At 39.8% G+C, this 27,193-nt stretch overlaps 1 protein-coding gene across 1 annotated transcript; it reads right to left on the reverse strand.

The window, feature by feature from the left end:
- Positions 1–2,050: 2,050 nt before the first annotated feature.
- Positions 2,051–23,661, reverse strand: LOC132127282 (protein mono-ADP-ribosyltransferase PARP14-like). The gene is made up of 10 exons (XM_059539080.1): positions 23,605–23,661; positions 4,913–5,301; positions 4,655–4,804; positions 4,461–4,523; positions 4,176–4,358; positions 3,827–4,018; positions 3,163–3,723; positions 2,942–3,075; positions 2,634–2,808; positions 2,051–2,550 (listed from the first exon to the last, which is right to left on the reverse strand). Exons 1-10 carry the CDS (start codon positions 23,619–23,621, stop codon positions 2,264–2,266), a joined length of 2,151 nt encoding a protein of 716 aa, XP_059395063.1. The 5' UTR covers positions 23,622–23,661; the 3' UTR covers positions 2,051–2,263.
- Positions 23,662–27,193: the final 3,532 nt, after the last annotated feature.

Here is a 27,193-nt window from a genome sequence, read left to right on the forward strand (position 1 = left end):
TTATTAAATGTAACATTTCCTTGAAAAAGAAAGAAAGTTTGCGGGGAAGTCGTGGCCTAGTGGTTAGAGAGTTTGACTCCTAACCCTAGGATTGTGGGTTCGAGTCTTGGGCTGGCAATACCACTACTGAGGTGCCCTTGAGCAAGGCACCAAACCTCCCCGGGCGCTGCAGCATAAATGGCTGCCCACTGGTGTGTGTGTGTGTTCGTTCATTGCTGTGTGTGTGCACTTTGGATGGGTTAAATGAAGAGCACAAATTCTGAGTATGGGTCACCATACTTTGCTGTATGTCACTTAAGGTTATGTGGAGAAGCCATGTTAGGACTGTTTAAAATAGTACATTTTATATGTATATATATACATATTTTATATATTTATATATTATATATATTTAATAGGGTACGCCCCTTTAAGGTCATACCCTTTAGTGACATCAGAACAACAAGATTTTTTGTCTCTTTAGTGGTGGGAATTTCAATGGCTGAGGTGAGTAAGTTGGTGACTTTTCAACTGACAAATTGTAATTTACTGGGTTCACTTGCTTTGCCAAAGCTTAAAGAGATAGTTCACGCAAAAATGAAAGTATGATGTTTATCTGCTTACCCCCAGGGCATCTGAGATGTAGGTGACTTTGTTTCTTCAGTAGAACACAAACAGAGATGTTTAGCACAAACCGTTGAGGTCTGTCAGTCTTATAATGTAAGTGGATGGGAATCACGGCTAAAAAAAGTGTGCAGGAGCAAGGTTGCAACACGAATACAATGTGATTCACAATTACACTATCCTTTCTAAAGTGGCTTCTAATTGTTTCATTATGTAATTGGCATGATGCAATTTTATCTGACTAATAATACATTGTTATATTTGATTTATCCTAAACTTTCGTGAAATCATTATGACTATTAGACTGTGAGGAGGCTTTTGTTACTGCAGATTTATGGCTAGGATAGGTCAAACTGAAGGATCGAGAATGATAGGAGCAGTAGGCACATCATCAGAGACCTTCTGATTTCTGTCTATCGCTGATGTTAGCAAGTTGTACGGACAAAAAACGAAATAAACTACACTTTTTGTCATAAGCAAGCAGTAGGCGGCAGGCAGAACATGTATTAGTCTACCTACATCCGCTGACTAGCATCAGACTGGTGAGTTTGGGATCATAAGATCCACATGAAGCAAGCATGAGACTTAAAAGAGACATTAGGCACCAGTGAATGGATAATTGAAAGTATAGTGAGTCCAGAATAATCTAATATCTAAATTGATACATAATTAAACTTTTATGATCAATTTTTAAATAGAAACATTGTCTAAATTCAGTGATCACTTAAAACTGGAGTCAGATTGAACATGGAGCTAGACTAAAATTCAAACTAAATCCTGATAAATTCATAAGCACAAGTAAAAGACCAAATATGCATTAAACCTTCAACCAGGCTGCTGGATTCCGCTTTTTGGGCCGACAGGTGGACCCTTACATAAGCTAATATGCTAATTGAAGCTGAAAATGTCCACCCTGTCATTGTTCCAAAATGTCCACCCCGTCGGCTTCTTCGACTCATGACACATCTTTAAAAACACATGGTTTACATAAAATATTTTATGTATTTATAATTTAAAGCAAACAAGTAACCCAGTTTAGGAAAGGGACATCATACCTTTCAGAAAATATAATTTGTACATTAATTTTGCAATCATATCGTATTTAACAGTCATAAATATGTCCACCACATGGTTGACATATCTTATGATTTATGCTTCAAATAATTGCCCATAATTATCTAAAAGAAATGTGTAGGAGCTCATCTAATATGTTACTATAGTACCTTGAATGTCTATTTATGACATGACATAAAGCGAATGGGAAATTAAAACCAAACTTTTTAAGTTTTGTGAAGGTTGAAAGGCATTCTATGGTAATATTGACCCATTAACTTGATGCATACTGTCAAACCAAAATACATTGAACACAAATGTGTGCATTTTATGTGTTTTCTGTTACTACTAGGGGTTTTCCTGGTTAGAGGTTTTAGCTTAGAATTTATTAACAAAACTTTAAGGAGTCACACTCACATACATACATAGATATAATACAGTCAGACAGTAAGACAGAGATTTATAAATGTGAAAAAGCTGTGCATGTTTTCAAAAAAAGTGTTGCCCCTTTGTCCATAACTGAAAGTTGAATAAAAATAGATTGTAACTGCATGACAATAATGCACAGAAATTAATCTCAAATCTTGTTGAACTAAACTGTAAAATTTCATTTTTTCTTGAATGTGATTAAGTATTCTGGGTAAGCTTGTACATCATTGAAGATCACAAACATGGATGGGTTGTTAGATTTATCTGTCACACTGTCATAAAGATCAACACCTTTTGAATTCCTTTTTGGAGGAGTACGAAGGCCTTTTTTTCCTTGAGTGAAGTCACCAACAAGCACCCTGGCAAGGTATATGCGTTTATGACCTTTGGCATCAGGTGTAGAGTAGCCTTTTACTGAGTAACTCGGGTCCACAGCAAAATATGTACCATTCCCATACATGGCTCCTAAAGACAGGAATAAGTCTGTTAATCCTAAATACAAAAAACACTTTTTTTATTCTGAAAAGATTATGGAATGTTAGCTATACCATTTTTGCCAGCGAAGCTGCGATTGAACCCCTGATTGTTTATCTGATCGGTTGTATCAGGGCCAGTGCCATGGAAGAGAAGCTTTTCGTTGTTCTTATGCTTGTTTTTGTCTTCCAGTTCCTCCTTTTTGATCATATAGTTTCTCCAAAGTGCGCAGTTCTGGACTCTTTCAATCTGTGCAGAACACAAGAATAAACATTCTGCCTAAGCAATCATTACAACGTGGTACAAAATTATAAACTTTCTAAACTACTTGACACAGATTAGTTGTATAAGTTTGGGTCAAATATAAATGTAATAGATGTACTTTAATGATGTTGTTGGATAGTCCAGTTTTTCTGAACTCTTTTTCCACATCTGTAAATTCCTGTGAGTCTGCTTTGAGTTCTATAATAACTACTTGCTGTCCTTCCATGTCCTCCCAGTTTAAAGGCAAAGAAGCTGAAAAAATAAAACTAAATATATATTTTTGGTGATCTTTTAATCTATACATAACTATGATGTTTCATATGCATTTGTATTTCTCACCTTTCAGTTGTACTCTCTTTAGTTCAACTTGTTTTCCTCCTCTTGTTGCCTTTTTGCAAACTATGTCTACATTATACACTTCACTGTTAATCTTGATTTGCACAGAAGTCTTTTGGAGATTGAAGGCTTCTTCCAAGTCGCAGTTGGTGTAAGGATCAAATGGTTTAAATTTACGACCACTTCGATATTGCCACTCAACTGTACTGCTGGTCAATATTGCCACCCTTTTTCGGTTTTCAATCTTTTCCACTTTGCGGATAATATCCCGAATGCGACTTTCTGCAGTGTAAACGAATGATGTCAGGCCCTTAACAGTGATGAAGGGATCTTTTTCTTTCTTCTCAATTATGACATTTACTTTGAGCTCCTTTTTCATTTTCTTTAGCATTTTTAATTCCTTTTTGGTGAAATGAGCAATGGCTGGATCACGGATTGTTTTATTCATTTGCTTCTTGTTAATCATGCCGTTGATGATGGGACTGGCCTTACTTAAACACTCTGTTGTCTCACTACATAGCTGAAACACACCAGGCTGGATTTCTTTAAACACAATGCTTTCACCTTTTGTTCAAAATAAATAAATAAATATAAGGTTAAATATATAATATAGTCAGACACAAGTATAAAAAATGTTTTAAATTCATTTCATTTTTTATTTACTGACCTTTAATTCTGCTGCTTAAGCTTTTCTTTGACTTGGTACTTTTTAGCATGCTTTGATGAAAGTCAGCCAACATACTTGATTGGAATATAAGGAACTCCACATTTTTGACATGATCTGTTTTTTTGCTTGCAAATTCAACAACTGCGTTTATCATTGCATCTGCAACATCAGCTGGATTAAGACCACCTTGACCTTAAGGATCAATTAAAAAAATTAGTGATTTTTTATTAATTAAATAAAATAAAATTAAATGAAATATTAATTACAGCAAGATGTCCACAAGCACAACATTTTAGCTAGGTAAGTACGCACATGCACACTGCTGGTTTTATAATAAAAAAAGCATCACCTGTGCCTAGAGCAGGGAAGGCAACAGAGGAAAATTTCCGATTCTCACATAGCATCAGAACGGACAAAACTTTTAGCTGAATATCAGCTGAACTACTACATCCAACAATGTGTATGATTTCTTCACATGGGAGATTGCCAGACGAGGTCACAATCTCTCTTTGCTGATCATTTGCTTTTCCAGCTGTGGAAAAATACACATACTAATGATCACGTTTAATAGACCTCTCTTGAGCAATGTATTGAAACATTGAAAGTTTATAAATTAGGCAAAAGGTTGACGCACCCTTTTCTAATAATTCCTGTTCTACTTGTAATCCAGCACCATCTAAAATTGCCTTGGATACCCCTAGATAGCAAAAAAACATTGGCAGTTGCAGTAGTGTCCCAGTAAAAGCATGGTTATAAATAATTTGAATTAATAGTAAATTCTCAATTGAACTTAAATGAGCTGAAATTAATATATTAAGTTGGTTTAACCTGATTTTAAAGTAAATTTCTTATTCGAGGAGTTGACAATTGCATATGTGTTTTCTTTGGTTATGTCCCCCGATGAAACAGTCAGAGTCAGATGATGTATTTGCATAGTGTACACCTTGAAACAGGAACTGGAGACTCCACTCTCTGACTCTAAATATAAAGCAACAAAGATAGATCTCAGTTTTTTTTTTCTTTTGTCAATACTGCCAAAACATCTGGTTTTATAGATTTTTATTTTTGTGTAGTCAGCATGTGTACCTTGAGAAATAGCATCCTTCTCTTCTTCCAGCATGTCATCATCCTGGAGCACTGCCACAAATCCATTTTCCCTCGCAAACCTTGAGAGCATCGTTTTACCCTGCTCCATGAAGTACTTCTTTGCTCCTGCCTTTTTAATGATCAGTGTGTCCATATAGAGACCATCTGCCAAACTTTTAAAGAAAGTCACAGCTGGCTGGACTACTGCACGCTCTCCAGACAGTTTGATCAAGGGTTTCTTTGGGTCAAAACTCACTTTCACCTCATCAGATTTCATAAAATCCTGCCAGTCTTGGGATTTTCTGTCTTTTATGAATTGAGCCACTGCATGTGATTTGACATGAACATTTTCTTCAATTGTGGTTTGTGATTTGTTGCTTTTTTTCAATCTGTTTAAAATTTTACAAAATATTAATTAGTCAAAACACTAAACACGACCACTGACAGATATTTTAACAAAAAAAAAAAAAAAAATTGCAATCTGGCTTTCTCACTGATAAGATGTATAACTGTATGGGCACAACAATGCACCTCAAGCTATCAAATTCATCTGCACAGTATGGCAGAGCAAATGTCATGTTATTACCGAAACAATGTTCCCATACAAGCTTCTATGCTTCAATAACCAAAAGTTACATAGTTTAAAAGATTTGTGCAAATCACCTAATAAGTGAGCAGACCTGGAATGTGTTTCCCAGACAATGACATAACTCACTCCTCAGTATAACGCAATTATAAATGATTGTATGTGTGTGTGTGTGTGTGTGTGTGTGTGTGTGTGTGTATGTATATATATATATATATATATATATATATATATATATATATATTAGTGGTGTCCCCGACTAAGGATTTTCATAGTCGAATCGGAATTTTCGAATCTTGCTTATATTCAACTAATAGTCGAATCATATATTTGGGGGCGGGGCAAAATACATTGAGTCAAGTCAGATATCCTATACTCATAATTACTGATGTTAACACACTGGGAAAATGTGTAACAAATGCCTCGCAGATACAAACGGGTAAATAATGTTTTTATATTTTGATTAAAAGATAGTTAACACTAAACGTCAGCTTAACCCTAAAATTACACAATGTTTACAATAGTGCTCTCATTAGCCTATAACGTTAGTCTAAAACGTTAGCAGTTAATGTTCTGCATTTCTGTTTTGAGCTGCGCGTGCTGAAGATGAGCAGTACAGTGACGCATTTGATACCAAGCTTTTAATCAATGGGATTCAACTCATAATTTCATGTAGAATACGCTTAGTTATTTATACAACATAACGATAATATTAAGACTAATAGGCTATCTGCAAAAAGAGCCCGAATGCACATAAACATATCTGCGCGGCTCTGAATGAACGCATTTTGTGGACACGTTCTTCACGAAACAGTGTGCAGAAAAACAGCAGCTAAACTTTAGTATAATGGTGTTCTCATTATAATGGTATGGGTGTGACAGTCCAGTTATAGTTATTAAAGGCAGGGTAGGTAAAAAATGTATAAACAACTTTCTTCCAAATTTGTTTAAACTTTCTATATATATCAATGCATAATTAAAATGTAAGTACTCTGATAAAAAGAGTATAAAAATCGAGTGACTCTAGACCGTTTAATCTGTATTAAACACAGCTCATTATTTCCATTCGGGACGAAACATAGGATTGGCTTAGGCGACTGTCACTCTCTCGCAACCATGGCAACCACCCTTTTGCCACACATGACCTGCCCACTTGCACGCGCACGTTTGATTTGAGGAATTCAAGAGGCATGGATCCTAGGAATACCAAAACAATGGCAGAGAAACAGCAAGCAAAATTCACAGTACCGGCCTATGCAGTTAGTGAAGGCAAACCAGGAAAAACACGTAGCTGCATAATATAGCTAACATAACATTACTTAGTGACCCGTAGTAGAGACGATAAATAATCTATAGGAGCCCAGAAGGGAGGGGGTGGAGTGAATGGAAATAATGAGCTGTCTTTAAAACAGTCGTGAGAGGTCTACAGACACTCGATTTTTATACTTTCTTTTTCAGAGTACTTACATTTTAATTATGTATTGATATATAAATAAAGTTTAAACAAATTTGGAAAAAAAGTTTTTTATACATTTTTTACCTACCCTGCCTTTAATATTCTGCATTGTAGTTTGACCTGCTTGCACTGTGCGTTAGTCATGAAAAAAAAAGGTCGTTGACAAACATATTTCATCTCGTCTCGTCTGACGAAATTAACACTAATACACCATCTGAAATGTTTTGAAATCACTTGTACCCTAGCTGTTCGAAAACATCCAGTCTGTGCCTGTGTCAGTTTGAGTCTTTAAATCCCTGCCGCCAAGATGCTCCTCTGTCGGCCACAGATTATGGAAAGTGAACGATAAATCTTTAGGGGTGATTGGATTTATTCACGCACTTTAAAATATTAATTTGAAGCTTCTTTCTTTTCATATTCTTACAGCTTTATCATAATAGGCTGCATATTAACTTATTTGGAGAAAACTGCAAGTTCTATGTGAAATTAGACATTTGAGCTCCCCCATATAGTCAGAATGGCATAATCATAACAGCCCACGAATATTCGACTGTGAGATTGGTAGTCGAATCAGGCTCCTCGAGTCGAAGCATCGAATAGTCGACTATTTGGGGTCACCCCTAATATATATATATATATATATATATATATATATATATATATATATATATAAATGACCACTTCCAGTCTAAACCAATGAGTTCACAACAGACCAGTATATATTCTACCCATGGACATTCCTTCAGTCAGTAGAATGTTCGGTGTCAGAGTGGGAAAAGCTGCCGGATTATCAGAGTTTGATAAAAGTCAAATTGTGATGGCACACTGCCTCAGGACTTCAATCTTGGAAATGGTGTGCCTTGTGGGTTGTTTACATGCAGCTAGGGAGTACGTATCAAAAGTTGTGCCCATGCAAACTGCCTGCCATTGCCAGCAATGCATGAAATGAGCATGGACTATGGATAATTGGAAGAAAGTGGTCTGTTCTGACAAATAAAGATTCCTGGTGCATCACATTGACAAACAAGCATCAGAAGTGTAAAGTACTTGAGTAATTTTACTTGAATACTGTACTTAAGTATTATTTCGGGGGATTTGTACTTTACTCAACTACAATTTAAACTGACTACTTGTAATTTTACTTGATTACATTTCATAAGAACTTTTTACTCCTCATAATTTTATTTATTCTTGAAAAGTACATTATATTTTTTATTTTATCTCATGCACATTAAATATGGTAAACAGAAGCTCAAACGTGTGCCTGACACGAGAACTAATGATCATTGTTTTCATGCATCAAACACACACATTTCTACTTCAATTATGACTTGTATCAGGTAAATGTCTGGGTTCAAAAGTTCACCATCAAATCTGAGGAAGCATATTGAGGTAGCAAAGTTGCGTTTTCCCACCCAAAAAAGTTTGTTCATTATTTGTTCTGTTTTGATAGAGCCATTGGCTATGTAATATATCAGCTGAATGCACATAATTGAGTGCAAATAAAATCAGTGATGAGAATTTAAATACAATTAATATCTTTGTTGCATTTTTTATTATTTTACATGTTACAAATCTCCCAAAAAGTGTTTAAATAAACATTATATGCTAAATTAATTGTAATTAATGTTTAGTGATGTTCTTACCAGGTGGTGGATCAGTTGTATTATATTAATGTGTCATTATATGAATCATTAAGTCAGTGATTTTTTTTAATCTTAATAATTACATGCTTTCCTCATTAATTAATCTAATTAGTTACAAATAATTATCAATATTTGCTAAGAAAAAAACTCTAAATGCCCCAAATAAACATTTAAAAGATTAATTGTTCTTTTAGACAGTGACGTTAAATAGACAACACAAATAAAGTTGCCTTTAAAAACATTATCGTTTTATGTTTTAATTCCATGACTCTCCTCATCAATTCAACACATTCTTGTATTCGGTCTGGAATATATTCCTAGCCTCTCCATCATATCTTGCTCTTCAAAGGGATAGTTCACCCAAAAATGAAAATTCTCTCACCATTTACTGAACCTCTGTCTTCACAGATGTTTATGACTTTCTTTCTTCACATGAACACAAGCAAAGATTTTTAGTCCATACATATAATGCAAGGGGACAGGACCACTTCAGAAACCACACAAAGTGAACATGACTGTGTCAGGGTTCTGTCACTTCAGTCTAGTGTTATTCATGGTTTAGTGACAGAGCCCTGACACTCTCCTCATGTCATTGTTTTCATGTGAGCGTGTGGCTTCGAGACTGCTTGAGCCGTGCACTCTTGTCTGCGTGTCCTGTTTCATGTTGGAGCGTGGTGTTCGGATCCCGGTACTCATGTTTTGCTGAGTTTCAATTTCGTGTCGGGGACCGGACACTCGCGCTCCATGTTCTGTCTTGTTGTGGTAGCGTGCAGTCTCAAGTGTTGTCTTGTATTGTTGCACGCAGCTCGAGTTATCGGCTGCGTGCAACAGCACAAGACAAAATAGAACACAGCATAAGACAAAATAGAACAAGAAAGCACACAGCCAGAGATGTATAGTAACGAAGTAGAACTACTTCACTACTGTACTTAAGTACTAAAAGGCAGTATCTGTACTTTACTAGAGTATTATTTTTTTCTCCTACTTCCACTTTTTCTTCAGTACATATTTTCGATGAGTTTAATACTTTTACTCCGATATTTTTTTCATGTGCTGCATCGTTACTCGTTACAATTATAAAAATGTTACAAATCATTCCATTACAAACAGAACTGTAGATGGCAGGTTTGATGAAGCTGGCACATTATTGAGCGAATCAAGTGATTAAGAAGACTGCGCGTGCTGACTGAACTGCTGTGAAGAGAGAGATGAACACCGAGCCGAGCCAGATAATGACTCGTTCACGAGTCAAGAACCGGTTTCATTGATTTTCGAATCACCAGTAGTTGTTTCTGACAGTTCGATTCAATAAACGAGTTGAAGAAAACAGTTCACCGGTTCTTTTGCGCTCGACGTAATTGCGCCATTGGCGTTGACTGCAAGCCCTCGGTTTACCCGTGCTCAAAACATTAGCACAGAATCAGTTCAAAATCAATCACCAAAAGAATCAGTTCTGAATCACCCATGCGCAGTATCATCAGCTCCTCGGTTCTCGAATCGGACACGTCTGACAGAAACGGTTCTTGACCACTGATCTATAATATAAGTTATATATATAGATCAATGTTCTTGACTCGTGAGCGACTCAGTCTGTTGTTCGTTATCTGGCTCGGTGTTCATCTTCAGTTCTCTCTTCACATCAGTTCAGTCAGTGTACTGTTTGAGTAAATGAATTACCTCGGGATATTGGTTTGTTTTAACTCAGAGGGAGTGTCAGCGACATTAACAGCTTAAGTCATTTGTGGATTAATGCGTATTGGAGACGCGAACCGTTTAAAACGATTCAGTTCGATTTGGTGAACTGTTTCAAAAAGATCGAATGATTCGTTCGCGAACCGGATATCACAAACTGCTTTGTTTTGAACTGCAAAATTTTTTTTTAACTGACCCTCTGATGTCACATGCACTACTTTGATGATGTTTTTCTTACCTTTCTGGACATGGAGGGATGGAGGGACTGAGAGCTCTCGGACTAAATCTAAAATATCTTAAACTGTGTTCCAAAGATAAACGGAGGTTTTACGGGTTTGAAACAACATTAGGGTAAGATATTAATGACATAATTTTGCAAATTGGGCGAACTAACCCTTTAATCTGTTTTTTGTTTACAAAAAGTTACAGTCAAAGGAATTGTGATTGTCCTTTAGGTTAATCATTTGAAATAGTAAAAACAATATGTTCAAACTTTTGACTACTTTCTTTAATAACTACATAACACAATACTTGTACTTTTACTTTCAGTATTTGAGTAGTAAATTTTCAAATAGACTACTTGCAATACTTAAGTACAAAAAATGTTGAATACTTTAGTACTTCTACTTAAGTGTGGTGCTTAAAGAGCACTTCAACTTCTACTCAAGTCATTTTTTTGATAGAGCACTTGTACTTTTACTCAAGTCTGGGTCTCTAGTACTTTATACATCTCTGCACACAGCCGATAACTTAGTTTTCGCTGGCTGCGTGCTGTCTTGTGTGAACATGCTGGCTTATGAGTTTGCTCATTAGCTGCATGTTTGTCTAATTCAAGCACATGGTTTGTGATTGGTTTGCTGGCCATGTGCTTGTGTTTTTGTTTTGTGTGAGCACATGGCTTTTGTCTTAGTTCCGATGTGCCATGTGCTCTCGTCAATTATCTTGACCCCACCCATCTTGTTACCTGATTATTGATGTAATTTTCCCCACATGTGTTCCCTCGTTACCCTCCTCATTAGCTCCCTATTTATTGTCCTTGTATTTGCATTCTAGTTGCTAGTTCGTTGTCAAATATTTGTCTGTGCACATCGTGCCTCGCCAGTCAAGTTTTATCTGTTCCCCTTACGGGGTAGTTTTTGTTTGTTTATTTTATTATTACTTTTAAAGAGCCCTTCTCTCTTCATCATTGAGTCTACACCTCATCCCTCTACCCGAACCCTGACAGTACGAACTAGCCACTATGAGGACTCAGCAGAAGAAGGGTTTGCACCTTCCACCAGCCTCCACTCTCTCCAGCCCTCACTATCAGCACATGCTCCAGTTTAAGACCTTGATCTCTCTCCATCAACAAGGGACTGATCTGAGGGATTTTGCCCTGGAGTTCAGCGGTACTGCAGAGGGATTGGAGTTTAATGATGCGGCCCTCAATGATCTCTTCAATTATGCCCTTGATGAGCCTTTCAGCTGGTGGAGAATGAGGGGTCTAGACCACCTGTCGTTTGGGGAATATGTGGAGTTCTTGGTCCGTTCCCCAGCTAAGGAGCTGCAGCGCCCCCAGAGGCGACTTGTGACACGGCAGAACCCCTGGAGCTGGCCGAAGAGACTGCAGCACCTCACTCTCGTAGACGGAGGAGGGGAAGGAAGAGGAATGGCTCTGCCCCGCTGCTGCCAGAGGTGCGTGATGAGGCTGCAGCGCCCCCAGAGGTGCCTGATGAGGCTGCAGTGCCCCCAGTAGTGGCCGACGACATTAAAGTTCCCCAGTCTCGAAGATGGAGGAGAAGAAAGGCTTCCTCCATCCCACGAGGCCCGGATGCCATTCAGGAGCCCACTGCTGGCCTGGAGGCCATTCCAGTCATGCCCAAGCTCCTTGCCCTGATGCCGTTGCTGCCCAAGCTCCCTGCCTTGATGCCGGCTCTGTCTAAGCTCCTTGCCCTGATGCTGGCTCTGCCCTTGATGAGTGCCTTGCTGGTTTTGCCCCTTGCTATCTGTTCCTGTTAGGCTGGAGCCTCGCTGGTCTGTCCCTCCTCCACCGCCCTGGTGGTCTGTCAGGGTTTCTGTTAAGCAGGAGCCCTCTTGGTCTCTCCCACTGGTTCCACACTGCTGGTCTGCTGGGGTTCCTTTTAGGCCAGATCTTTGCTGGCTCGTCCCTCCGGCTCCACCTGGTGGTCTGCCTTGGTTCCTTTTAGGGCAGATCCTGGCTGGCTCATCTCTCCGGCTTCACCCTGGCCCACTGCTGGGACTCCTGGACTGCCTGAGCCTCCTTGGCTCAGCCCTCCCACCCCTCCATGGTCCCTTTTAATAACCGTTTAACCTTCCCTCCCTCCCTCCCTCCCCTATTTTGTCTGTGTTTTGCCTCCATGTCTTGTGTTCTGTTGTGTACCAGGCTTGTGTTGCCATGCCTGTGCTGTCATGTTCCTGTCTTGTTTTTGGATGTTCCTCGTTCGGGACGCCGGGAGGACAGGAAACTCGCACTCCACATTCTGTCTTGTTGTGGTAGCGTGCAGTCTCAAGTGTTGTATTTGTTGCATGTCGAAATTAATCAATTCTAAAACATGCATAATTTGATGGGTTCGTTTAATCTTGTTCACTGCATGGCATTTATTCACATTAGACAAAACTCTACATGCGTTCACAATACTACAAAAACCACTCTTCTTCTGCATCTTCTCCGCACCCGCCCCTGTCTTCCATGGGCGCCCTCTCCTGTAAGATCGCTATAACAACATGCCTACTTGAGCATCACTCACTATAATTTAATGCATTTGAACCAACCTTGATTTAAACATATTTCCTGCATTAACCCCATCATACATTTAGAGTACATATGAACTAAGTGAACAATAAAAAAAATAAAATAAAGACATTTGGGGGGGGGGGGGCGTACTCTTTCTCTAAACATTAACATTAACATTACAGGGAATATTATTCTAAGCCCCACACTCTCCCCTCCAAAAATACTTTACATAACAAATATGAAATCAAATGACTTTATGTATAATAGAGGGTGTGCCTAATGTATCATATGTCAGTGTTGTTGGTGGGTGCCTTCATCTGAAAGGATACATTCTTTGTGGCTGGTGAGTTGCTGCTGGGCTGATGTTGTCTGCCTCATCGGATGATGTCTCCTGTCCCCCATCTGCCTCCTCCAGTTCATTTGCAGCCTTCTCCGAATTTCTGTCCCCTTCATCACACATTTCCATGGGCAGTACATGTTCGCATTCTGGCTCTTGGTCCAATTCTCCTTCTGTTGCCCCTAATTGGCACTCATTCTCCTCAGCTCTTGGTCGGCTTTCTCTCTCTGCGCGTTGCTTTATTTATATGTCGTCCAGCCTCTCCAATCATCCTCGTTCTCGGAATCCTCTTCCAACTCAGTATCCACTTGGTATGTGTCCTTTTTCCCCTTTGCCACTGTCACTTCCCCCCTTGATTGAATTTTACTCCTGTTCTGCTGGACATAGTCAACAGGTAGGAAGTCGCAAGGCAGCAAAAGATTTTGGTGTAGGACCCTCGCTTCCCCTGGGCCATGTTCTGGCTTAACCTCATAAACTGGGCTGTCTGCATACTTCCTCTCTGTCACAACATGCACTCGATCCTCCCAGTATGACCAGAGTTTTCCCGGACCACCTCTTTCTCCCCGATTTCTCACCAAAACTCTGTTTCTCGGCTGGAGATCTGCTCCATATATCTTCTTGTCATAGCCTTGTTTTGCTCTCCTGTTCTTTCTGAACTGTCCTTGATGCCACTTCATATGCCTCTTTCATGCGTTTTCTCCACTTGGCAGCATAATCACTAGGTGACACTCCACTCTCCCTTGGCTTCAGGCAAAACATTACATCAATGGGCAGCCTCGGGCGTCTGCCATACAGAGGATAATACGGGGCATAACCTGTCACTTCACTGCGCGTACAATTATATGGGGTTTATTATGGGGTTGTGCGGTAGTGTTGGATATCACAGATTACCTCCATGCGCTCAAACAGCTTGTTTTCAAATTCCCTTCCCTGATCGCGGTGGAGTTTAGTGGGGAACCCATATCTGAGAACAAAGTCGCAGAAGATCTTTTCTGCTACTGTTTTTGCAGACTTATTTTTGCAAGCGTACACTTGGGCAAAGCGTGTAAAGTGGTCCATTAATACTAGGATGTATTCGTAGCCACCCTTGTAGCACTCCAGATGTAGAAAATCCACTGATTCCAGTTCAAAAGGGTAAGTCGTCACTATATTGACCAATGGGGCTCTCGTCACTCTATTTGAACGCTTGCGTTTCAGACAGCTACACTCCTTGGTGACATAATGGTCCACATTAGCTTGCATGTGAGGCCAATAGAACCTGTCCCGGATTAGACTGAGTGTGCGCTCGACTCCTTGGTGACCCATCTCCTCATGAAGCTCCTTAAACACCAACTGGCGGTATTTTCTGGGCAGCACTGTCTGGGTACGTCCTGCCAATTGTCGACACAATACTCCTTCCTCATCCACATACAACCTGTTTCTTTGCCTATATAGAACAGACAACTCATCGCGACCATGTCGTCCCACCAACCTCGGCCAACATTCTGCTAGCACGTACTCCCGCAACTTTCCAAGCACTGGATCTTTTCCTTGTGCTCCTATCAATTCCTCTGGGATCACTTTGGTCTCTTGTGTTGCTCCTTGCTCCTGCTCTGCCTTGGAGCAAATTGTTGTTAAGACAGTTGGACACATCCAGGGCCTCTCTTCCTCCGGCTTCAGGAGAAGTGCATCCGTGACAGCAGCTATGACTCTTGGGCTAGCCTCTCGCGAACAGGTCTGCATGTAACTTTCCATGTCCAGAGGCATCCTTGACAGCCCATCAGCATCCCGGTGTACACGGCCTGGTCTATATTTGATGGTAAAATTGTAGTCAGCCAACTCTGCAATCCATCTGTAGGTGGTGGCATTGAGCTTGGCCGTGGACAAAACATATGTCAGCGGATCGTTGTCCGTATAGACCACAAAGGAGGTTGTGTGATACAGGTATTCACGGAATCGTTGACAAATGGCCCATTTCATCGCCAAGAATTCCAGTTTCCCCGAGTGCAAATGGTAGATCTTCTCTGGAGCTGTTAGGGTCCGTGACCCAAAGCCAATGACCACCAGTCTCCCTTTCTGCCTCTGATATAGTACTGCACCCAGTCCGTCTTGTGATGCATCACAATGCAAGATGAAGGGCTGTTCAAAATCAGGGTAGCCTATGATCGGAGGATGAAGCAAGAATTCAAGTAGTCGGTTGATGACATCCTGGTGTTTTTCTGTCCACGTTATAGGCCGACTGGAATGAAGTTGGGCTGGTTTTCCCCCTTTACCCCGACCCTTCTTGCCGTTGTCCTTTTTACTGCTTGTCCCCTTTCCCGAAGGCTTCCCTGTTGACAATAGTTCATATAGGGGTCTGGCAATTTGGGAAAAACTGGGAATGTACATGCAATAGTATTACAGGAACCCCAGCAATTGTCTCAGATCTCCGACCGTCTTAGGCTTACGGTCTCTTAGTGCTTGCACAGGTGCATTTTCTATGGGGTCCACACTGCACCCCCCTCTAGAGACTATTTTCCCCAGGTACTTTACCTCAGCCCTGAACAATCCACACTTCTTGGCTGTAAGCTTCACTCCATGAGCTTGGTAGCGGCGTAGCACTTCCTTAACATCACGGAGATGGTCCTCAAATTTCTTGCTATGTATGAGGTTATCATCTAAGTATGGAAGGCAGGTGTCATCCCTAAGTCCCACCAAACACTCCTCCATACAGCGCTGGAACTCGGCAGGGGCAGAGGACAGCCCGAAGGGGATCCTGACACATTCATATAGACCCCACGGTGTTATGAAAGCTGTGTATGGTCGACTGCCCTCCTCCACAAACCCCTGATGATACACCTTCCCCTGATCCAGAACCGAGAACCATGTACTTCCACAAAAACTGTTTAGCATGTCCTGTACCCGTTGGATAGGGTGATGGTCTGTGATGGATGTGTGGTTGAGCTCCCGGTAACTATACAGAGGCGTAGACTACCATCTTTCTTTCGGACACAGACAATTGGAGATGCATAGGAGGAGCGAGACTTCTGAATCCATCCTTTATTCAAGTGGTCTTACACATATTCTTTCACCTTCTTGTGTAGAGGTTTTGATACGGAGACATACTTACGCTTTACTGGTGTCGTGTCACTCAATCTAATTCTCATTTGGAGTGACGGGATGCACCCCACATCATTTTCATCCTTTGAAAATGCTCCACACTTCTCCCTCAGCAGCTGTTTAACTTTTCTCTGTTGCTCAGGAGTGAGATGGTCAACTGACACTGGTGGGTCCCACAGTTTTCTAGTAGTATCCTGTCCAGTGTTGTCACTCTCGTTCAGATCCTTCACCTCACGGCTTATCATGTCCTTACCTTCAGCAACCACTACTCCCACCGCCACCACATCCTCCCCAATGTCATTCCAGTCTGACTTCACTGTAGCGGGTTTGGCGTCTGCTGGATAAATGGACCTGACTTGCTGAACTCGTCCTAGTACAGTGCGGGGAGCAAGCATAATGTCCACATTGCTGATGTTGGTAACTGGATTGTGAACTTTAGTCAAGTTTCCCTTCTGAAGACTGATTACCATCTTAGATAAATCAAGTCCCTCAGGGCACTGTGGAATAACTTCTGGTTCAAACAGGACTTCCTGTCTTGAAACAAGAGGACCAGCTCTCACTCTGCATTTCACTGCTTTCTTCTGTCCAGCTGCAACTACAGTAGCAATCCGTCCAATTTTCACAATTCCTTCTTTTACTACTTGGTCGTCATCCTGCATCATTTTAATCAATACAACAGCATTTTTGCAGTCACATGAGAAGGCTTCCTTTACCACTGCCCCACGCCTGGCTCACTGGAGAGAAGCACAGGTACCAGGAGTTCAGCCTGGGCCCCTCTTTTCGGCCCAAGTTGAAACTTCAACTCCACCCATCCCGAGAAGGGTATATCGGTTTGGATGGCTGCTCGGCCAATAAGGGTTTCACCTTCGTCCAGCAGCTCACTTAGTTTGCGTGTCGCAATGTGGGGAAAGCAAATATTCTTCCATTCCTCATTGATGATGGTCACCTGCGACCCTGTGTCCCAGAGCGCCTGCACGGGCACGCATTCAAAGAAACAGTCAACCATACATCTAGGACCAATGAGGTTCTCCAATCTTGGATGTCGTTGAAAAGGTATAGGGTTGGTGTAGGTGGTAGCTCTAGCATGCTCTGTTTTTCCTCTTTGTTCTAACTCCGCCTACAGCTATTTAATCCTTTGTCGCAGGTGCTCTTGAGTTTTCTCTTGTTGGTCGCAATAACTCAGAAGGGAGGTTGAGTTGTCTGGTCTCATGGAATGAACAGATATTTTTACATCGCTTCTGCCCTCTGCTGAATTCTTTGGCGCTCTTCAGCCCCGGGCAGCATGACCCATGACTCCACATCTGAAGCAGTGCTCGCATCGATCCTCTTCTCCTTTCTCCTGACAAGCTCTGCATCCCTTTCTGTAGCTGGACCTTCCCTTGACTATATGCTCAGGAGTGATGTTTTGTCCTTCATGGAGTTCCGCAACTTCCTCTCTCAAGAGTTTAACCATATCATATAATTCTGTGTCTCTCCTCCCCTCTGCTGCTGGTGTCTCTCTGCTTCCCCGTTTGACAATATCACTTGACTGTTCCTGAAGCAACACTTTAGCTGTCATTTCATCCTGCGTGCATGGATGAACCTGCATTTCTGGACACAATTTGTGTACTTTTGCCACTTTACTTCTTCACTTCTTACAAATCCCAGCGGTGCCTCCAAGTTTGTTGCATGTCGAAATGAATCAATTCCAAGACGTGCATAATTTGATGGGTTCGTTTAATCTTGTTCACTGCACGGCATTTATTCACATTAGACAAAACTCTGCGTGCGTTCACAATACTACAAAAACCACTCTTCTTCTGCATCTTCTCCGTGCCCGCCCCTGTCTTCCGTGGGCGCCCCCTCTCCTGTAAGATCGCTATAACAACATGCCCTGCTTGAGCATCACTCACTATAATTTAATGCATTTGCACCAACTTTGATTTAAACACATTTCCTGCATTAACCCCATCATAAATTTATAGTACATATGAACTACGTGAACAATAAAAAAAAAACAAAATAAATAAAGACATTTGGGGGGGGGGGGGCGTACTCTTTCTCTAAACATTAACATTAACATTGTTGCACGCAGCTCGAGTTATCGGCTGTGTGCTTTCTTGTTCCATTTTGTCTTGTGCTGTTGCACGCAGCTTAGTTTTCACTGGCTGCGTGCTGTCTTGTGTGAACACGCAGCATATGAGTTTGCTCACTAGCTGCATGTTTGTCTAATTCAAGCACGTGGCTTGTGATTGGTTTGCTGGCCATGTGCTTGTGTTTTTGTTTTGTGTGAGCACATGGCTTTTGTCTTAGTTCCGATGTGACTCTCCAATTGTCTTGACCCCACGCATCTTGTTACCTGATTATTGATGTAATTTTCCCCACGTGTTCCCTCGTTACCCTCCTCATTAGTATGGAAGCAGATTAGTCTCAAATATAATTCACGCAAAAAACACGATTCACACATGCGTAGACAATTTCTCATGCATGAAACCTAATTCACGTACACACAAAAAAAATTAATGTGCGTGAAAAAATATATATTCACAAAAAGGAATTCACAAGCGCAAAATAAAATTATATATTTATAAAATACATTTCACAAATGCAAAAAACTATTTGTAGATATACAACTGTGCACAAAAACCTTTGAATGTTTAAAATGTACGAGTGTCAATGTACGAATCGTCATTTACTACGAATCCACTAGGATTTGTGTGTGTGTGTGTTTTTGAGACTTTCCTGGCAGAGCTCTCTTCCCACGTGGGTCTGTCGTACTCTTTAGCCAATCAGATGCGAGCTTACCATTCAACCAATCATATCATAAGCCACTGAGTGCATTCAAGGAGCACGATTCTGCGCACCTTTAGCGCAATATGGATTAATTAGAACGGAAATTAAGCCTTTACATCAGTAATCCAGCATGGCGAATGAAGAACGGGAAGCACGGGAAGCACGGGTAAGAGTTTAGTTTATTTCATAAAAGTCTGAGTTTACACATTTTATCGTTTACACATTTAATCAAGACTGTTTTTCTAGTTAGAAAACTAGTTAGAAAAAAATACAGTTGTAACAGGACAGTTACAGTAATTATAAATTAAACTGCAATCAGGATAGTAAAAAGAAAGACCTGTAAAGACAAAAGTAACATTTTGAGAGCTGTGAAATTATAATTCTAAATAATCTTGTTTTATAAATTGATGTCTGTTAGGTCAGTGTGTACTTTCTTACAGTAATACATTTTAAAACATGTAGCCTAGTCATTGTTACGTTGAAGCAATGTAGTTCGATCAAGATAAACAACATCACATATTTAGAAACGTTGTTTAATTTGTAAATATATTGTCTGTACATTGTAATGCATCTTTCTCTTCTTATAATTTAGGAATATCTAAAGCAGTATATTCTTCAGCGACTTCACGATCGTTTAGTTCAGGGATTCCCAAAGTGTGGTGCGCGAGAGGAAAAATGTAATGGCGGTCTGTTTGTTTTTTAATGGGATTTTTCCATACAATAAAAAAAACATGAACAGTAAACATTTCCTTTGTAATCGCTTTTATTAAAAAAAAAACTATAATTTCTTAGTTTTCGATGGAAACGTAGAAGACAGATGCTGTCTTCAACGCACTGTTCTTCTTTTATGTACAGCAGGCTAATATGCGTGCCAACTCGTTTCATTTATTCCATAATATATATTATAAATATGCTTAGCTGGCTGAAATCAGAGAAACTGTCAGGACATCTTATGATAAAGTTGTTAGTCAGGAGGAGAGGGGCCAAGAGAGAGTGAGGATTTGGAGGCAACAGAGACGAAGAGAATAGAGAAAGAAAATGAGCAAATAAAAAATCTTTAGGAAATCTCTCTCTCGCTGCAGGCTGAGCGACTTTTGTGCTGCACTCGAAAAGTTCCAGATGCATCCTCTTTCATTTTATTTTATGTTTGAGCCTATGCTCTTTGCAACTTAATTATGTTGTGGATCGTGTGTAGTTTATTTATTGTCGCACTTGAAAAATTTCCGATTGATCCTCGTTTTTATTTATTTTATCTATTTCGGAGCTTATTCTCTTTGTGATGTGGATCGTTTGTAACTTCATTGCAATTTAATTCAATGTACTGTCGTTCTAATTTCCATAACCGTTATGTTATGCAGCGGTTCCCAAACTTTTTTTTCCTGTGCTCCCCCTTCTATGTCCCAACCGGGTTGGCGCACCCCCAATCCCCACTTAAAAAAAAACCGCAACAAAGCTGTCTTTTATCGCCATATTAAGAATCATGAACAAAGAACATCAACAAAGTTTCAATATAATGCAACAAAGCACAAGCTTCCACTTTTAAGAGGACGAGTGACAGACACAGGCTCAGTAACAGAAAGCACGGTTATTTTCAGCCGCGTAAAAGAAACAATATGCTAGTCCTATTAAATGACCATGGAGCTAGCAGCAGCATCATCTCAACCCGCGGCCTTATATTACTTAAGAAATATAAGCTATAGCCTATTGTTTTTTATGTTAAATTATTTTGTGTTTCATATATTATTTTCAGACATGAGCAGACCTACTCACATAACATTACTCATTTTACGAACACATACAAGCGCCCACTTTTGCAGAATTCAAACAGCCATTAGTTCGTTAAAATTGAGCATCAGAATGGACAAATTTATTTTTAAGGGAGAAAAAAAAAAAAGAAATGTGAAAAATGCCAGCGAATGAACACGTATAAGAAATAATAGTCACAGTTTCAGTAGTGAAGGAGAGTGCTGGATTTTCGGTTTGCCCCGCATTTTACTTGAAGAAGTTCAGGCAAATGGGAACACCATATTGTAATAACGTACAGTTGTTCTATTACCGTGAGCCAACTAGAGCTAAGATAGATTGTTTATTTTAATCTAACGGCTAGCAGGGTGCTAGCATCTATACGGCGCGACTTACTTTCGCTAGCGGGCAGAGCGAGCACTCGCGTCCCATACACCGCACGACCGTGAGTGTCTCTGTGTGTGGAGAGTTATCAACAAACCAACAGGAGGCAGAAGTGTCTGTTACTCTTTTAATTCGGAACTCAATATTCAAACTTACACAGACAAGGCCATATCACAAGTAACTCCCCTACACATCTCTCTCCATGACGGTGACAGTCACCCTTTTTTATAACATGGCAGTAAATGAACCCGAATCAACTCAAATTAACTTAGACATGAACATGTATAACATTACTAATACAAGAACTCAACCATCTTGCTTAAATAACCCATAGTTGAACGTTAAACAAATACCCATGATGCACCTGGCTGCCAGTGCTGACTTACGGGTCATTACAATATATTACATAGCAATCATCCTTAATTGAAGAAATGTGGCAAAACATCTCTGGAGAGAACCTTATATTATTAAATTCAAATGTGCTTTCCATAATTGATCAACATAGGCTACATTTGTGAATGCACATTTTCTGCAATGTCGCGTCAAGTCATGCTCCCGTGCGTCTTACAGACTGCATCTTAAGCCATATGTTAAACTTTCCGCGTCCGTGGGCAGACCGTTATGGACCGCTAGGTAGGCGTGACGTAATCATCGTAATGGGAGAGTGTGTGCAGAGGCTCTGAGAGGACTAACGCGTACCTAACATTTTTTTTATGACCACGCGGGCAGATGCGCGTGGTCAGTAGGCTTCAAAAGCACAATTGCACATGTGGAGGCAGTGTGAAGAAGCTCATTGCTACTCGAACCTGTGCAATCCGCATGCACTTGGACCATAGTGCGGCCCAGTGGAAAAAAAGGTTGAGAACGAGAATCACTATAACATATATAGTTACAAATTAAACAACGTTTCTAAATATGTGATGTTGTTTATCTTGATTGAACTACATTGCTTAAACGTAGTGGTTAACAATGACTAGGCTACATGTTTTAAAATGTATTACTGTAAGAAAGTACACACTGACCTAACAGACATCAATTTATAAAACAAGATTATTTAGAATTATAATTTCACAACTAATTACTTTCACAAGTAATTTCATCGAGTCCTCACCTCATCCCTCTACCCGAACCCTGACAGACGGTCAAGATTAAAATATTGGTATTTGTATTTCTCTTACATATGCCATACATATTTCACTTAAGACAGTGATTCATTAGTGTTATTTTTCGATGTCCCATACACTTGCATTATATAAAAGATTTTTTTTTTAACTAAATATACATGCTTTGAACTGTGCCACTGCATTTTTTTCGTTCTCTCCCATTAACCATTCTTCTGTATTGTCTGTCAAAAAAAGTACTTCTACTTTTTTTTTTATACTTGAGTACAATTTTTACTTTTACTCAAGTATGATTTTGACCAGATACTTGTACTTTTAATTGAGGAAAATTTTCACCGAGTACTTGCATTTACACTTGAGTAAAATTGTTGAGCACATTTTACGCCTCTGCCAAGCATGGAAAAAATGATTACAGTGATAATGTGCCATGCCACAATACCAGAATCATTGAGGAGTGGTTTGAGGAACATGATGGTGAATTTCTGTTAATACCTTGGCCTCAAATTCACCCAACATGAACTCTACATCAACACCCCGCAATGTATGGAACTATAAGACCTACTGTTGACATTATGATTACAGATACCCCGGGTGATGGATCAGCTTATGTATTAATTCATGATTTACATAAGTACACGTCATAACAAGAAACTATGCTTCGAACCACTGGTTTAGGGCTGTATTTCCAACCATGCAGGCTTGCAATGCTATTTACGGATGTTTGTTTGGAAAATATTTTGGGGAAAAGTCATTGATCAATGTTGGTACGACAGACTTATTTTGCAATCCCACAGGTCCTGGATTATCACTTGATATGAATTATAGTCAAGTAAAGTCACTTTTTTTATTTTACACTTTATATAAAATGGCTGTTTCAAAGCATCTTTGTGATAAACAGGAAAGCAATTCTGCTGTAAAGCAGCTCCAAAAAGACAAAAGTGAAAAATGTTTTCAGTTGAAATCAGTTGTTTATATGAAACCGTTTAAGTGATACTGTTATTATTTTTGAAAACCTTTCTCAATAATTCTGTGGAATGCATAATAATTACAATTATGTATTCATTATGATTTATTAAATTGATGAATAAAAGTATTAATATCTTTCTTTAAAAAGAAATATTGTATTTTAAAAATTGTACTCACCCCAAACACTGGAACATTGTGTATATAAAAACAACTCTCGTCTCTCTGAATAGTCTACTAAAGTTTATGAGGAAGTGTCACTGGTGCACCCTTACAAAAAGCTTTTGAACACCAAGACCTGTTGGACAGGATTTCTGTGAGTCATTTGGAATTCTTTCCTTAGAATTATTTTTGATAAAAAAAAAAAAAAACCGTTTGAGTTTCTATCCTATCACCATCCCCTTTAAGAGACAAACTTCAAGTTTCTCTATACAAATATATAGGAGTTTTAGTTGGTACTGCATAAAAACAGGTAATTTGTTTATAAAAAGATAAATTAATCTACCATATAAAAAAACTATATTATCTCATATTCTGTCTTTCATCCTTATGTTTTTATACTGCAGTGCAACAACCCACCATATATAGATGCTACCACTAAGTATCTTAATAAAATTTATTATGAAATAATATACTACATGTGATCTATAACATAGATCAGTGGTTGAGGTGACACACTCTAAAATAACCCGATTTAAAATTCCCAGTTGCAGGCCACACACACTCCCTTATGTCTGGGATATTTATCGATATTCATGTATGCCTCGCCCACAAAATCTAAAAATCTAAGAAACTGAAAGTGTCATAACACTGGAACCCCTGGAACTTTACCACAGTACTAGACTGATCTGAACATGACAATATGATAAAAAATAAAGTAATATTTACTTTGAAAGAGAAGACTATGTCCTGTAAGATTATGTTCAAATAATAAGTACAGTAATAATCAAGTACAGAAAATAGTTGTTTAAAGGTATAGGTCACCCAAAAATGAAAATTTGATGTTTATCTGCTTACCCCCAGGGCATCCAAGATGTTGGTGACTTTGTTTCTTCAGTAGAACACAAACTGAGATTTTTAATTCAAACTGTTGCAGTCTGTCAGTCTGGATATGAATGGGAATCACAGCTAAAAGTTTGTGTTCTACTGAAGAAACAAAGTCACCTACATTTTGGATGCCCTGGGGGTAAGCAGATAAACTTAAAATGTTCATTTTTGGGTGAACTATCCCTTTAACATGCATAATATGTACAGTATATGATTGAATTACAATGTTTTTAAATTTGTGTACTGTTAGGTTACAACAGAGCAACCTGAAATGTCTCGGTTACTTAGGGTAACCCTCGTTCCCTGAAGGAGGTAACGGAGACTTCACGTCGGTGACCGATGAATTGGGATATCGCTTCAGTAGACCAATCTACTATGAGTGTAAACTAAACAAGCCAATGCACATTGGCATGCAATTATTGCATCCAGTTGCCGCTGATCACAGCGTGAGTATAAGAAGGCAGCAGGTGCAATGCATACCAGGTTTTTGCTGAGGAGACGAGCCAGAGACCTGGCAGCTCAGTGGCGGTACAGCAACTCTGTCGACCGGACGTGACCTCTCTGTTCCCTCCTTCAGGGAATGAGGGTTACCATACGTAACTGATACATTCCCTTTCAATCAGTAACTCTCGACCTCACGTCAGTGAACAACGAATTGGGATTCCTACCAAAGCAGCATGGGTGCTGCCCCTTCCAGTGCCCTGTGTGAGCCGCCTGCACCCCTATTAGGAGTAGGCCGGGGCTAGGAATAAGTAGTTCAACTCACCAATGTCAAAGCACTACCTCACTGGATTTTACCGTGGACTATACACATATGAGTACCACTTAGGTCTCAATATGAAACCCAGCCTTCTACGGTTCTCACGGATTCATCATGAAGGCCTGGCAGCAGCTTCTGCCATATCCAGCCGATCAGAGTGATGGAGGATCTCAACAGGGTCTACAGTACGGACACTCTGGAGCAGTTTTTGCAAGTCGACACTAACCAGGGCCTCTCAGTGCCACTACCCATTTGAGGTGAGAACACAGGAGGATACCAGCTGTACACAAAAGCTATAGAACCTAGCGAACGTGTTGGGGGTCGCCCAGCCCACAGCTCTACAAATAAATGTCAGCAAGGTGCCACAAGTCAGCGCCCAGAAGGATGCAACACTTCTAGTTGAGTGAGCTCACAACCTAAATTGGCAGGGTACACTCTGTGCCTGAAAAGCCAGGGTTATGCAGGGCCATCCTCTACCTGGAGACAGCATTCCCCTTCTGCCAGCGTCCATAACAGACAAAGAGCTGGTCTGAGGTCCTGAAGTATTGTGTCCAGTCACGTAGCATCTAAATGCTCGATGGGACAGAGCAAAGCCAGGGCAGCGCTTACAGGTTCACCACTTGGTCTTTGAAGGGTGTAGTGGGAACCTTGGGCACATAGCCAGGCCTGGCCTCAGGATTATCTGGGAGATTTTAGCACTAGAGTCAGGTCCCAATAGGTTATAGAGGGGGGCCTGGAAGGATTTAACCTCCTGGCCCTCTCTAAGGAACCTGAAGACGAGGTCATGCTTACCTAAAGACTTCCCTTGACATGACACTTTAGGCCACACTATCCCAATAGCATAATCCTTGATCCGATTTCTGAACATCGTTGCTGACCAAGTGCACCTATTCATAGCAACTGTGTTCCTTGTCAGCAATGGCTATTACCAACAGGATAATTTGCCATGCCACACTACAAGAATCATAGAGGAGTGGTTCAAGGAGGGTGAATTTCTGTTAATGCCTTGGCCTCAAAATTCACTCAACATGAACTCAATCGAAAAGCACTTTTGCACTAAATCACTGCCACCCCACAATGTACAGAACTGTAGGACATACTGTTGACATTGCGGTTACAGATACCCCAGGAGATGTATCAAGTTATCATATAAGTGATCTACATGAGTACTGTGAATGTGATTTCACCAAGTACAACATCATTGCTGATCCTGGAACAACATTCCAATCAAACAATCAGAATTGAGGAAATATGTGTTTTAGGCTTACAATCATAGTTAGGTGCTTCTACACCCTTGTTAATCAGCTATCATTTCCCACTGATTTTAGGAATAAATAATGGGTAGTGTTATGTTTAGGGGTAGGGATTGGATTCTATATTTTTAGACAATAATGTTGATCCAGGATCATCAAAAAATGTTGATTCAGGAACATGTCTTACTTGGCAAAATCACAGTGACTACATAAGTACACAAGTCATAATAACAAGAAACTATGCTTCTAACCACAGGTTGAGAGCTGTAGTTCCAACCATGTAGGCTTGCTATACTGTGGTTTTGGGAAATACCAAATCATTGATCGAAGTTGGTATGATAGAATTTTGCAATCCCACAGGTACTGGATTATCACTTAAGATGAATAGTAGTCAAGTCATGTCCCTTTATTTATTTTTTTATTTTTATTTATTTTTACAAAATTATAAGTGTTTATTCATTATAATTTATTTAATTGATGAATAAAAGTATTAATTATTTTCTTTAAAAAATAGATTGTACTCCCTCCAAACATTGGAACATGGTGTATATAAAAACAACTCTTGACTTATGAATTAATCAAGTATAATCAAGGTGAATCTAGCCATCTATATATCCAAATGTTGTTCCAATTTAATCATACAGGCTTGTGTGTAAAAAGCAGAAATAGCCCGCCTGGCAGAAATGTACAGACCCTCAGATAAGAAGCA

The sequence above is a fragment of the Carassius carassius genome, chromosome 45, assembly GCF_963082965.1.
Source record: "Carassius carassius chromosome 45, fCarCar2.1, whole genome shotgun sequence".
NCBI classification, from domain to species: Eukaryota; Metazoa; Chordata; class Actinopteri; order Cypriniformes; family Cyprinidae; genus Carassius; species Carassius carassius.

Bases quoted from the DNA above. Each gene is read 5' to 3' on its own strand.
- LOC132127282 (XM_059539080.1), bottom strand. The intron at 4,524-4,654 runs GTTAAACCAACT...TTTGCTATCTAG, and splicing joins GAAATTTACTTTAAAATCAG to GGGTATCCAAGGCAATTTTA. The intron at 2,551-2,633 runs GTATAGCTAACA...TCCTGTCTTTAG, and splicing joins CAGCTTCGCTGGCAAAAATG to GAGCCATGTATGGGAATGGT.